Source organism: Opisthocomus hoazin, chromosome 5 (assembly GCF_030867145.1).
Source record: "Opisthocomus hoazin isolate bOpiHoa1 chromosome 5, bOpiHoa1.hap1, whole genome shotgun sequence".
Taxonomy (NCBI): Eukaryota; Metazoa; Chordata; class Aves; order Opisthocomiformes; family Opisthocomidae; genus Opisthocomus; species Opisthocomus hoazin.
The window spans coordinates 7,406,457-7,420,563 of NC_134418.1; the positions used below are offsets into that span (position 1 = coordinate 7,406,457).

The 14,107-nt window shown below is 42.3% G+C and overlaps 1 protein-coding gene across 1 annotated transcript in view; it reads left to right on the top strand.

Annotated features, from left to right (window-relative positions):
- Positions 1-12: 12 nt before the first annotated feature.
- The window catches only part of POLR1A (RNA polymerase I subunit A), a 37,025-nt gene continuing 22,930 nt past the window's right edge, over positions 13-14,107 (top strand). The window contains exons 1-13 of the mRNA XM_075420325.1: positions 13-233; positions 2,593-2,797; positions 4,261-4,410; positions 4,498-4,605; positions 5,571-5,656; positions 5,767-5,876; positions 7,899-7,985; positions 8,665-8,767; positions 9,232-9,394; positions 10,544-10,717; positions 10,917-11,039; positions 11,857-12,084; positions 13,731-13,985. Of these exons, the coding sequence (XP_075276440.1) occupies positions 157-233; positions 2,593-2,797; positions 4,261-4,410; positions 4,498-4,605; positions 5,571-5,656; positions 5,767-5,876; positions 7,899-7,985; positions 8,665-8,767; positions 9,232-9,394; positions 10,544-10,717; positions 10,917-11,039; positions 11,857-12,084; positions 13,731-13,985 (1,869 nt within the window). The 5' untranslated portion in view covers positions 13-156. The remainder of the gene's footprint in view (positions 234-2,592; positions 2,798-4,260; positions 4,411-4,497; positions 4,606-5,570; positions 5,657-5,766; positions 5,877-7,898; positions 7,986-8,664; positions 8,768-9,231; positions 9,395-10,543; positions 10,718-10,916; positions 11,040-11,856; positions 12,085-13,730; positions 13,986-14,107) is intronic.

Here is a 14,107-nt window from a genome sequence, read left to right on the forward strand (position 1 = left end):
GTCCGGGGGGGGGCGGAGGCTGCCCCTCCGCGGCGGTGGTACGGCCCGGCCCTGCTTGCCCCCTGCCGCCGGGAGCGCGTGGTGCCGCCCGTGACGCAGCAGCTGCGGCTGCAGAGAGGGGTGAAGCGTGGGCCGGGCAGGACTCGCTCGTTCGCCATGAGGCCGCCGAAGGTGGTGCCGTGGCGGCGGCTGGCGGGGGTCTCCTTCGGGATGTACACGACCGAGGAGATCAGGTGAGGATCTGCGGCAGGCGGTGGGTGGCTCTCTTCCCCCGCTTTAGAGGTGCTGTTGAGAACTACAACTCCCGGCGTGCCCCGCGCTTGGGCGCCGGCAGGCCTCGGCGGGCTGTAGGCGCGCGACCTGCTGGGACGTGTAGTCCGGCTGCGCCGTGGCCCTCGCCGGCTGCTGGGGTGGCGGCAACCGAGCAGCCCCGGTTGTTGAGGGTTGGGGGGCTGCTGGACTCTCTGTGGGGCTCTCGGACCCACTGCGTGACCTGGGGCCGCTGGAGGTCTTGGAGGAGTGGAGAAGGGCTGTGGGGAGAGGCAGGGTGGCGTGGGGGTGGAAGGGCCTGTGAGGGGGCAGGGAGGCGGCCCCGCTTCTCTGAGGAGAACCCCTCGTTGGGAAGGGAGTCGGGGGGAGCACGGCCATTTCCAGGGGCAGAGGCTGTGGCGTAAACTCACTTTGTGAGGGCAAAGGCTGTGCCTCTCTTGGGGGGCTTCCCCTGAGGGGGAGGTGTCGGCCCACACCCCCTGCAGCTCCCACCATTCGGGCCTACCAGAGCCTGGAGGAGCCCTGCGCTGGTATGGCTGGGCTTGTTCCTTGGTCGGCACGCTCCTGGAAACCTGGCCTGGGATCTGGCCCTGAGTGTCTGGCACGGGTGTTCCGGTTTGTCCTGGATAAATGCCAGGTGCCCAGCAAAACAGCTCTATCACTGCCCCTCCGCAGCTGGACGGCAAATACAGTGAAAGGCTCGAGGGTCGAGACAAGGGCAGGGAGAGATCACTCACCAGTTACTGTCACGGACAAAACAGACAGAACTTGGGGAGAAAAGGGAGTTAATTCATCACCAATCAAATCAGAGCGGGACAGTGTGAAATAGATCCAGATCTTAAAACACCTTCCCCCCACCTCTCCCTTCTTCCCGGGCTCAGCTTCACTCCCGTTTCTCTACCTCCTCCCCCTGTGCAGCGCAGAGGGACAGGGAATGGGGGTTACGGTCAGTTCATCACACGTTGTCTCTGCCACTCCTTGTCCCTCAGGGAGAGGACTCCTCACACTCTTTCCCTACTCCAGTGTGAAGGTTCCTCTCACAGGATACAGTTCTCCACAAACATCTTCAACGTGAGTCCTTCCCACGGGCTGCAGCTCTGCACCAACCCAGTGTGGGTCCCTCCCATGGAGGGCAACTCTTCATGGCATGTCCCAGCGTGGGTCCGCCACAGGGTGCAGTCCTTCAGGAACAGGGTGCTCCAGCGTGAGTCCGCCATGGGGTCACCAGCCCTGTCAGCAAACCTGCTCCAGCATGGGCTCCTCTCTCAACGGGACCACAGGTCCTGGCAGGAGCCTACTCCAGCGTGGGCTTTCTACAGGGTCACAGCTTCCTTCAGGCATCCACCTGCTCTGGCGTGGGGTCCCTTCCACGGGTTGCAGGTGGATCTCTGCTCCACCGTGGATCTCCATGCACTGCAGGGGGACAACCTGCCTCACCATGGTCTTCATCACAAGTTGTAAGGGAAGGCTCTCTGCTCTCACATTTCGGGCACCTCCTCCCCTCTTCTTCTTCACTGACCTTGGTGTCTGCAGAGTTGTTTCTTTCACATCATCTCACTCCTCTCTGTCACTCCGTCTCACCCTGAGGTTTTTTTTCTTTTCCCCTTTCTTAACTATGGTATCCCAGAGACGCTACCACCACTGCTTATTGGCTTGACCTTGGGCAGTCGTGGGTCTGTCTTAGAGCCAGCTGGCGCTGGCTTTAGCAAATATAGGGGAAGCTTCTCACAGCTTCTCATAGAAGCCACCCCTATAGCACCCACACTACCAAAACCTTGCCACGCAAACCCACAACAAAGGGAAAGACCTTGCTGGTTTCAGCAAAAGGAAAGTGTTCAGGTATTTAGCACCAGCGTAAGTATCGCAGAGCTGAGATCTTTGTTGCAGAGGTGTTTCTGCAGCTCTTTCCAGTTAGTCATCTTTCCTGGAGTCCTAGAGAGCCGTCACCATTTCTTCAGTGTTGTTGTGATGTCAGCACAGTGTGTAGTCAAGGATGTGCAAGTGTCATCGTCTAGGTGCTTTTGTTGTTTTTTTTTACCTCTCCCACTGCTTGAGAGGACACACGGGGAAAAGTACCTGACTCCTTAATGGAATGGCTGAAGATGTAAAAGAAATATTTACTGTGGTATGAGTGATTGTACTCGGACAATAAAGTGAATGATACAGAAATGGTTGCTGCATGCACGAAGTACCTTCAAAAACATGTTTTCGTCAATAAAAACAATCATATAGGGGCTAAATGTCAATTGTAGTTGTACTGTTCAAGTGCGTATCATGTGCTGTTTGCTGCCGCTGATTTTTGTTCTTTTCTTTCAACTTCAGGAAATTAAGTGTAAAACCAATAACAAATCCTCAGTATTTGGATAATGTGGGGAATCCAGCCATTAATGGACTGTACGACTTGGCTTTGGGACCTCCGGACTCCAGAGAAGCGTGTGCAACTTGCATGCAGAACTTCAGCAACTGCCCTGGTCATTTTGGCCATATAGAGCTGCCTCTGACTGTCTACAATCCTCTGTTTTTTGATGTATGTACGCTTAGTTATTGTCTTGCTGGTGAAAATGGGTGACGGTGCGCAAGCTGTCATACAGTTTGTCCTTGAAAATACTAAAGGTGCTGAGATCTGTTTTCTCTCTAGGTGTAATAATAGCAAATGTAGTAGAAAAAGTTTGTTGTGTCATGATACTTCAATAGAAACAGACTCCTTAGACTTTTGCAAAATATATACTTTGTTATAACTACTACTTTACTCAATATTGATGAACAAGAGAGGAGGAATGTTGATCACTAAACTGTATGACCGACTGGAGGATCTGATGCCTTAATTAAATGGATGGGACTGTAAAAATTATTCGTTGTTTCCTTTAAATGACTACTACAGATTTATGTGAACAGCTACCGACTTTTGTCATAGGATCTCCAAGTGCTGCCTGGACATTCAGGGCTTGTTTTTGCTCTGAACTAACATAGTGCAGAGATTTGACTTGATGCACGTCTTTTGGGAAAGGTGTTACAAGCTTGTTTTGAAAGCTACTGGTGATGGTCAAGCTACACGTTTCTCCTAAGTGCATCACGTGGGCGTTTTTTGAAAGGGTCGTCTTTTAAATATAAAAGGATTTCTGGCTGTAAGGGTAGGATTTGCCTCATTTTGGCCTACTGAAAGTTAGCTGTGTAGTCTAATTGGTACTTTTTAGCTCTTTCTGGAGTCTGAGGAGCGGGGCTGTTTGCAGAGGAAGATTCATCTAGCCTGTAATGGGAACCTGACATGGGATGAATTTCCCTCCTGAGGTGCTAGTCTCATTTACAGTAGCTGGCTCCTGTATGGGCTGCTAATTGAGACTAAAAACCTCACTTTCAGATGACTGAAGTTAGATGAGGTCCATCCCACTTCTAGTGCTGACCCAGCTTTGAAGTAAAGTGGGTCTATTTGACTAAGGAGTGAAACCATGCAGTAGTAATTCCCAGCCTTCAGGCCACCCATGCTGTGTGCAGCTAGAGCCGCGTTGTGTGAGAGCTATGCTAGATAGTAAAAACCACTGACGTTGTTCTGAAGCTGGAGGAGGGTGTGGTTACATGAAGAATCTTGAGGGACACTGATAGTGCTTGCGACCAGAACATTTCATTTTAGTGGTGTGTAATTTTGGGTACCACATTGTCCTTTATGGGACAAGCTGTTAGAAGCTGTAGTTGCGGAAGAGCAGCCTTGGTCCCAGAGCTGCTGTAGGTATGACAGGTTTTTCCTCCTGACCTCTGTGTCTGTTATGTAGATGGCCTGCAGATAGTTTGTCTCCAGATCATGCTTTGCGTATGAGTTTGTGTGGCTAAAATAATTTTTTTTTAATTCTAATTCTTTATGATTAAATATAACAATTAGTCTAATTTCTCAATTATAGGAGCACTTTCTTTTAAGTTCAAACAAATCTATCCACTTGCTTACTGTGCAGGCTAGTAAATCTGCCAGGATAACTTTTTTCCCTGTGTTCTCTCCAGAAATTATACCTTCTAATTCGAGGTTCTTGTTTGAGTTGTCACACGCTGACATGTACTCGAGCTGTGGTTCACTTGCTGCTAAGTCAGCTGAAGGTTCTGGAGAAAGGGTTGCTTCATGCCGTCCATGATCTTGAAGTCATTCTGAACAGGGCAAGTACTGTGTATTTCTCCATTCTTTGAGTTGATAATCCTGTAATGATACAGCTATCCCAGTTTCTTTTATTCTGTTTCTTTTAGTTTTTAGGTCAATGTGCAGATCCAACAGGTTCAGAAATTGAAGAAGAGTTAAATCACCATGTTCAGGAAATACTACAAAGTCATCAAGTAAAAGATCAGTGTTCAAATGTAAGTGCAGTCAGCGCTTCTCCTGGGATCTCGGGTTTTGTCCTCTGAACATAGTAACGTCCAAAAGAAAGTCTCTCTTTGACTGTGTAGACTCTAGATTTTGTCCCAGAGTTCTGAATTGTGTGATATTTAGAGTGCTGTGTGGGTGAAATGTCTGCATTTAAGCATAAGAAGATTTTCTTTATTGTTAGATTAACTGTTATGTTTCTGGAAAATACACTTTGTGAAGGGAAATGTTTTGATGATGCAGATATGATATAAAAATAATCTGATACTGCTGTCAGTACATTTCCTACAGATGTTGATACCTCTCTGTATGATGCTCTCTGTATGAACTGTGGAACATTTTTGAGAACTTGTGCATCCATCAAATTTGCAGGATTACTTAGGATGAAATTTTTAGAAAGAATTATGTACTTGTAGTTGAATTCTCATTTCCATTTAAATGCATTTTGATGTACATTGTTAGTTAAAGGAAAATACTAGTAAGGAAGATATTTAAAGGTCTAACATCTTAGAGCAGATTTGTTTATAAGCCAAGTTAACTTCCAAAATTAATTTGTTTCAAACCTAACTTTGAGCACTTGGGAAATCATACATTCATGAGCAGTCAGAAGAAACTATTTTTATCAATCGTCTGCCTTCTTAAATCATCATTAAATTAAAGCTTTAAAATTTAGTACTGACTTGAAATATAAAGACTATTTATGAAATAAATTTTAAAAGGAGGGTGCTGAGCATTGAAGGGTGTATGTTTCCAGCAAATGTGGGAAGGTGATGGAAGAACACTAGAGATCACGGCATGAATTAAATCAGTACAAGGAGGTGTGTGCATTGATACTAATAATGTTCATGTTGATAGTTAGCATTAATTATTTAGGGTTTAATAAATTCTTCGTGTCAAATGTTTTAATTTATTTTTATTTTTTTCATTATTTTTAAGGGTTTTTTCTTTTCTTTATCAGGTAAAAAATGTACGTGAGTGTAGAAATAAGCTGATAGCGCAGTTCTGGAAAGCACATATGAGTTCAAAGAAATGCCCAAACTGCAAGTAAGTTTAGCTACACGAAGAGGTAAACAGCTGGTGTAAAGTTAAATATTGTGAGCATTTGTATTAACTTTTATCTGTGTTTCCTTGTTTTCTTTTTTTTTTCCTTTAAGATCTAGGAGATCACTAGTGCGAAAAGAGCATAACAGCAAGCTGACAGTAACCTATCCTTCTACAGTGCACTATAAGGCAGGAGGGGAAGGCATTCTGAGTGAGCCAACAGGTAAAGTATTTGTCTTCTGCTTAAACATGTTGACACTTAATTTCCTGTATTTAAGGTGCACAGACGGCTGGGAGTGAGTATGTGCTTGTGACTCATGTATAAAAATTCAAATAAAACAGTAAGCCCAGCAGTAAGGGAGTACCCAATTCCATTAGATTTCTTTTTTGGCAAGCCTTCTGTGCTTTTTTCAGCTTGGAGTGTCTGTGTGTGTGTCAGGAAGAGAAGTACAAAAGCATACTCTGTCAACTCTAATGTGGTTTTGGGACACTTCATTATAGGTTGGTAGATGATTTTCTGCTAGATTTTTAAGACAGAGGGACTAGATAAAAAAAAAAAATAGGTAGGAGGAAGATGACCAACCTTACTTCAGAAAGAAAATCAGGTAATCCTAAACAGAATAATTACCTCTTAAAGAGGAAAAAACAGAAAAGAAAGTAGGTGACATTTTGCAGGCTTAATTAACCTGGTGTTTGAATCATTTTAAACTTACTTTTTTTCCTCTTGTTGTGTCTGTGATCCTTTACACAACCAGGTAGAGTTGAAGTGGATTTGTGTGTGGGTTAGTTAAGGCTTGGAAAAGCTTTATGTAGAGAGCTTATTGCATTTGCTAGTCTGTGTTTTAAATAGTAGATTAAGTCTCTGGAGTTGTGGCTGAGGAAGCACAATGTCAGTAATGGGATTTGAAGCGAAAAGGTCAGATCTCTGCTTTAACATCCTATCCATAACACATTTAGCATCCTATCTGTAACATATTCCACAAAGGCAGGAAAATTTATGTATCCCAGTGTTACTACTTTTGAGTGACAGCTGTGATTTCACTCCATTGTGTTGTAGGGTACTACTTCAGGCTTTTTATTTGAGCCCCTTTAGGACTGTGCCAAGTCTGGGGACATGTTTTATTATGCTAGTGACAATAGTTGTTCTGGAGGATCTGGTGAGTTGCTGGATTTAGAATACCTTGCCTTATCACAGAAAGCTTCAAAACCAGCCGTGTTCTCTCAGTCTCTGTTAACGTTCATAGCTGAAGTACGGGTAAGAAATACCCTTCTCCTGTCAGTGTTCAAAAACCAAGGCTGTAACGCCTCTTGGTTACTTTTATTACAGTGGAGTCTTACATCTTCTGAAATGGGATGAACTACAACAGTTATGTACGTTTTGCATAGCCTGTGTCACAGTTGCTCGTTGTATTGAATCTTGGAGGGAGTACTTTTAACCTTGGCATTGACGCATTCGTGTTTAAGGGATAGAAAGGTTTTCTGTGTGAAGGAATGGGGAATTGAAGTTTCAGTGCGGAAAAAAAAATCTGTATTTCTGGTCCTTAGCCAAAAGGAGAGGAGGAAACTTTATCTGAGGTCATGGGAGAATTGCTTTTCGTCGAGTTGTGTGCTCTGGCTTCACTTGGACAGAAGGGGCTGGCCTGCAAAAGACGACCTAAAATCTCTGTTTTTAAAAAAGTGAGCTTTCTGCTTTTCAGTAGCAAAACCACATGTCTTCCTTCCTTGCCAAAATACAGCTAGCCCAGACTCTAACTTATAATATAGATGGATTGCTGACTGTTGCTATGGTCTCATCCAGTTTGATGTTTCATGGGAATCTTGATCTCGCTGCTAGTGTATGAATCCCGCTTCTGTGTTCCCCAGCTGCAGGCTGACCTTGATTTCTGTGTTGATCAGTGGATGAGATAATTTGAAGAAGGGGTCCAGCTCGCTATTAATCAAATAAAGCATACACTTTAGATGTTGAGGTTTTTTTCAGTTACTTATGCTGATATCCATTAGTCACAGAAGTGGCTTATTTTTTCCGTATTGGGAAGGCTCTTACTTTAGTTAATTTCATATCCCCAAAGCAAACATGTTAATGATATTTTAATGTAGATGTCAGCCAGTGTATTTTGTAGGCATTTGCATTCCTTCGCTGAGCTGGAAGCACTTATCATTGTAAGGAAAAAAAAAAAAAACTTTTGAAGTAATCTCTTGTGATTATTTTTTTTAATAACTATTTTTTTTTAATTTTATTTGTCAGCTATTGATGAAAGCCAGTTAGGAAAGAGAGGATACCTGACACCGATGACTGCCAAGGAATACATCCTGGCTTTATGGAGGAATGAAGGTAATGGTTGTTGAGAGCAACGTTACTTTGTTTTCTGTATCATCTAGTGAACAAAGTCTGCAAATGTTCCCATATGAACTCCTTGTCAAATCTTTCCCTTTTGCCTTAATGGCTTCTGGCTGCAAGATGGATTTTGTGACAGGAGGGCTGGTAGCTAGTGAATGCAGAGTGCTGGGTTCAATGGATGGTTTGATCAGCTAGTCTCAAATTGTGGCTCCCTACAAATCACCGTTGTTGTGTACAGAGAATTTGATGTTCGTATACTGCTGCACCTAGTGTTCTGCAGTTAACGTGGGGTAAAGAATGAGAATGTATTGAGCTTTCTCTTCTTTTGAGTTCCCTGTATGCTGAATCTGTCTGCCTTTGCCAGGAAAAAACAAAGCAGTTCTGTGTATCCGTCACAACTAGTAGCTGGAAACTGTTTCTTGCTGTTGTTTTGCTTTTTAGTTTGCTATACTCTGTGTTTCTGTTCAGAGTTGTTTCAAAAAATCATGTGTGTGACCAAAAAGAACAATGTCAGTTCTTTCTAAAGTATGCCTAACTGTTTTTGTTTCAAATAGGTCGCTAGTATTTAACTTAGCAGATTTTTTTGACTTGATTGACCAAAAGCATTTGGGGGTTTGGATTCCCAAACAGCAGCAGTGATAAGGAGTTTATCTTTTCTATTGTATCTTTTTAGGTTTCTTTTTACGTTATCTGTTCCCTGGGATGGATCCCTATGAGAGTTCAGGATTCAGTCCAGACATGTTTTTTTTAGATCTGCTTGTGGTTCCGCCTTCAAGGTAAAATTTCCCCAGAAAAACTTTTGTAGAAATCACGGAGTTTAGCGCATGCTTTTTGCAGGAGTTGGAGATGCAAACACCCATAGTACAGACACTGGTCTGCTAAAGTGTCAGTGGAGTGTTTAAAAAAAAAAAAGTCACAGCAGTAACCGAGGAGAAGTTTTGTTGTAACTTCAAATGGGTTTGTTGAAGGACTGAAGTACTAATTATGAAAAAAATGTATTGAAGTATTAGTATTTTAAATTATTATGGAATGCTGTAACTGTATAGTGCTGGTAGAATTTCTTATTAAGGAATCATTGCTCTTTTCTGACTGTCCAGTATAACATATGAATTTTTAAATGCCCACTGTTAGTTTATAGGGATTATTTTCATGCATTAAAGACTTAGCTTAGAATATTTGAGGTTTATCATGCTACTTTTTGGTGGTTTTAATCTTCTAAAGTAGTTTTGATCTGCTGTAGGTATCGTCCTGTAAATCGTGTTGGAGACCGACTGTTTACAAATGGTCAAACTGTGAACTTGCAGGCTGTCATGAAAGATGCCAAAATGATACGGAAGCTCTTGGTTTTCATGGCAAAAGAACAATGTCAGCCAATAAAAATTACAGAAGGAGAAATACAAACAGTAAGAGTTGTTGGTTATCTTATTCTTTGCTTTTTGGACATGTGCATGGAGTTCACGCAGCCTCATGTTTAAACTGTTCCAATAACAGTTTTTGTCTGGGCTGTTGCAGTACGTGCCGTTGGAGATGTTCTCCATGGGTGGGTTTTTTTGTTTTCCTCATGCCTCTTTCTGCTCACCCACCTGGTGCAAGAGGAAAAACATTTCACAGACTTCTTTAGTCATGGTTTTTGTATTTGATTATTGCATGTGAGATAGAGCATTCTCCATTCCTAGAGATTGAAATATGTACGGCACAGACAGTTCAGAATAAAAATTCTCCAGCATCTCATTGAATGAAAAATGGTGGGGGGAAGAAGCCACTTTAGCTTTGAAGCCTAGTAGAGCCAATTGTGAGCATGGTTATTTTTGATCACTGATGTCTAAATAGAACCAAAAAATTCACAAATAACATTATTATTTACAGTGCTACTAACTAGTGTATGTCACCATGCCTCTCTTCATATTCTTTTATGAACTGTGTTGTTGAGGGTTCTTTCATAGTGGACTTAGTTTCAGCTGAACTTGATTTACATCTTAAGTGTAAAACATTTTGAAAACATTTGGAGTTACTCAGAACCTAGCCACTAGGTGGAGATATGTCCTTAAAACGTTTGACGGGACAGGAGATTAATGCATTTTGGGTATGACTGGTATACCAACTTTTAGACTGTGAAAAGTGATGTAGGTGATAAAAGCTCTTGGATTTACATTATTTTTATCTGAGAATAGGACTTTCTGGTAGCCTAGTGATTTGTAGCATGGAGTGACTAACTGGTAACATCTAATGTGAAAAGCGGACTGCCACTTACCAGGAGATGGTTGATTAGCAATCATCTTTTAAAATCCCACTAGTATTTGTAACTGTGGTGTTTGGAGATCTCCTGTCCAAGCTGGTTTCTGAAGCTTGACAGCAGACCTGTCTGAGGCACTGGGTGTAATAATTTGGAAGTTAAATTTACATTGTTAGTGCTTTCAAAAAAAAAAAAAAATCATTGTCTTTAGTGAGGTGAAAAATAGTGGCCGATGTTTCATTTGCTGTTTAGTACTATAATTTCAGCCTAGTAAATAGAAGGGTTTTTAAGTCAAATTTTCTAATTTCTGTTACTGTAGGAGACAGGAGAGAATAATGAATCTCTGGACCGTTCTGTCCTGACGATGATTCCAGGACAGACCATTGCAGATAAGCTATACAACGCTTGGATTCGTCTTCAGAGCCATGTCAACATTGTATTTGATAGTGAGATGGACAAACTAGTGACAGAAAAATACCCTGGTATTCGTCAGGTGGGTAGACCTAGAGACTCTGAACTTTGTGTGTCCCAGTCTTGTTAAAACAAGACAATTTGATGGAATAAGAAATGTGGCATATTTGTGGTTACTGTGTAGGTATTTTTGTGATACTCATCGCTGTAATATCTGGAGAAACTGTCTGATGTTGCATGCTTTCACGTTTTAATCATTAACTGAACTTCTGTTTTCAAAGCTATTGGAGAAAAAGGAAGGACTGTTCCGCAAGCACATGATGGGAAAGCGTGTGGATTTTGCTGCTCGTTCAGTCATTTGCCCCGATATGTACATTGGTACCAATGAGATTGGCATTCCTATGGTAAGAATAAACAAAGGGGCGTTTCTTTTTGCTGCAGCTGGGGACTGAACTATACTGCAGCACTTTCAGCTGCATAGCAAGCAGTTTAAAACGTAGAGGCTTTCCTCCCCAGTGTGTGATAGCTGTAGGTTACCACTGTGTGTTAATAAAGAAGCAGCACTGAAGAGCAGGCAATGCTTACTGTTCTGCTGAACACCACATCTGGAGAAGTGGATTAAAAAAAAAGAAAATGCTGTACTTGCTTCCTGGGATTATGAATTGGTGCAAACTTTGTAAGCAGATCCCGCTTCTCCTGTGGTCGTTGTACAGTGTAGCTTGTAACAGCTATGGCAACCTGTAAGAAAAGGCCATAATAACGTCACCAGCTTCATTCATCCTTAATGATTTTTAACCACACAGAGATGACACCAAGCCTGAATTCGAGCTTTCCATTATGTCATCTTTTCTGCTTGCCTATCTGCAAACAGTGGGCCTGGTGATAATGCGCTTTTTATCTGTATTTGTCAGTTTGTTTGCAGAATCTAAAATCATGCTTGCTTCTTTTTTTTTTTAATTGCTAATGGAGTTTTGCTTTTCTACTGCAGTAGAAGGTGTAAAAAGGATATGGTTTCTATTCTTATGGTAGAGAATTTTAAAACAGAAATGTATTTATTTGGGATGACAGTAGATTGAGGAGGAGATGCATCCAAAAGCTTGAAGTATTTTATGTTTACATTGTGTGAGTTAACATTTGTCACAGTTTTCTTAGTGACTTAGTACTGTTTTAAGCCAAAGTTGAACAACTTGTTATTTCTCACCTCTTTTCCCTCCTGTATAGGTATTTGCTACCAAATTGACGTACCCTCAGCCGGTCACTCCCTGGAATGTCAAAGAGCTGAGGCAGGCTGTCATTAATGGCCCAAAGGTTCACCCTGGGGCCTCCATGGTCATTAACGAAGATGGATCTCGTACAGTGTTGAGTGCGAGCAGCCTGACCCAGAGGGAAGCCATAGCTAAGCAGCTCCTCACTCCTTCTTCAGGCGCACCCCAGTCAGGACTGAAGATTGTGAGTATTACAGAGGGCTTGTCAGAGCCTTCCTACACCCGTGGTGGGTTTTTTTTATATATAATAATATTACTGTCCTTGCTAGTGATTCCAATGGACCTGCTCACAAGGTCTTCCAGGGCAGGGTTATCTTACCTCTTAGTAGGTGGCTGAGAAAAAGTTGGAGGGGGAGGAAAAGCTTGATAATTTTTCGAATTCTGAAGTCCGTTTTTCTGTCCTGAATTTTTCTCTTCTCTTAATGTGTAGTGTTGTGGTATTTATCTTGCCAAGATGCACAGTGGTCTTTCTTTTGGAGCTGACTATTCTTGGGAAGTCTTAGCAGTATGGAAGATAAAATACTGCTTTCATTTTATGTTTTTATGTCCCCCTGCCTCCTGTTATTCTCAGCAAATTCTATCTTTTTTCTTCTCTTTTTGAAATACTAAATAGGTTCTGTATTTGGAGCAGTTTCTTCGTGGTAGTTCTGAAGGCTGAAGTTCGGTGTACTTGTAGAGTAGGTACAACACAGGCAGTTGATGTGACGTGGCTTCCAGGAGTGGGGTGCCTGCGAGTACGTACGAAGTAGCGTCCTCTGTTCTGTCGGCCATGCTGGTGGTGGCACAGACTAGGAGAGGAGTAGTCTGTGTTTTGGCACTGGCTGCTGTAACCCATCTTCCCATTGCCATCTTGTTTTACAGACAACAAAACAGGAAACAAGCACACTGATACCCGTCTGTTTGTACAGATATTAACATATGTGAAATGTGTACTGTTGTACCAGTTGTTCCTTAGGAGCTGCTGGAGGATTTGAGTGCTCAGATTAATCAACCTGTGAAACTTCTTAATAACTATCTCCATCCTTTGCAAGAGTTGAGAACTTTTTTAGCTGCTAGGGCAAAAGTTTTGGTGGTGAATAGTCTTTTCACAGTATCCGTTTTGTATACCCCTGTCTCTAATAGACATTTGGTAGAACTTCAAGATTTAAGACGGAGTATTTCTGTGACGTCAGTTCTCTTAGAACCTGTCACAGAGGTAAACTTAACAGTATTTAGACTGTAAAAACAACTTGTCATATTCTGTTGATAATCACTTGAGTGGATATATGGGTGTTGCTGACAGATAAATTAAAATGAGACTGTTTTGAGAGACTCTGTTCTAGATAGAATATATTGTGTTGTACTCAAGCCTGAAATTGTAACTCGGAGATCCCCAGCCTCTGCATCAGCTATTGGGTTGTATTATTACCTTACTGTAGGATGTCCAGTGCTGGGTGTGTGGTGACAGGTCTTAAGAATTCAGCCCAGTGGGCTTTGAATAAATACTTTATTTTCTCATTTACAAATGGCATAATTTGCTTTCTTTTTCAGTCTCTGATCCCTTTGTTGCCAAGGGAGAGGGGAGACTGGTAGAGTGTGGCTTGCATGCTGTTAACTTGGTTTGATCACTGTGGTTTGTGGGAGCTAATGGAGGATACAGAGCCTTAGAATGTGGTTTGGTGGAGAGCAGAGGGCATTCGGGGGCAAGTAGTTAGATTCTCTTACAAAGTTTTGCACAGAACGTTAATACTAGACAGAAAACGTTTTGAATGTGTGTGCATTTTAGGACGCAGTCTTTTCAGAGGCATGCACGGAAATGCCTTATAGGCAGCAACGAAAATTCTCTTGCAGGTATGTCGACATATTAAAAATGGAGATGTCCTTTTACTGAACCGCCAGCCCACTCTTCACAGACCCTCCATCCAAGCTCACCGGGCCCGAATCCTGCCTGGAGAAAAAGTTCTGAGGCTTCACTATGCCAACTGCAAGGCTTACAATGCTGATTTTGATGGTGATGAAATGAACGCCCATTTTCCACAGAGTGAGCTCGGTAGAGCAGAAGCCTACACCTTAGCCTTTACTGATGAACAGTATCTGGTTCCAAAGGTAAGTAAAACTGTCAGATAAATTTATTCATACATGAAATCACGTTGATTTTTTTATTCTATGTTGTTTTTTTTTTCTCTAATGATAAATGAGCTTGATTTTTTTTTTTTTTTAATTATTAT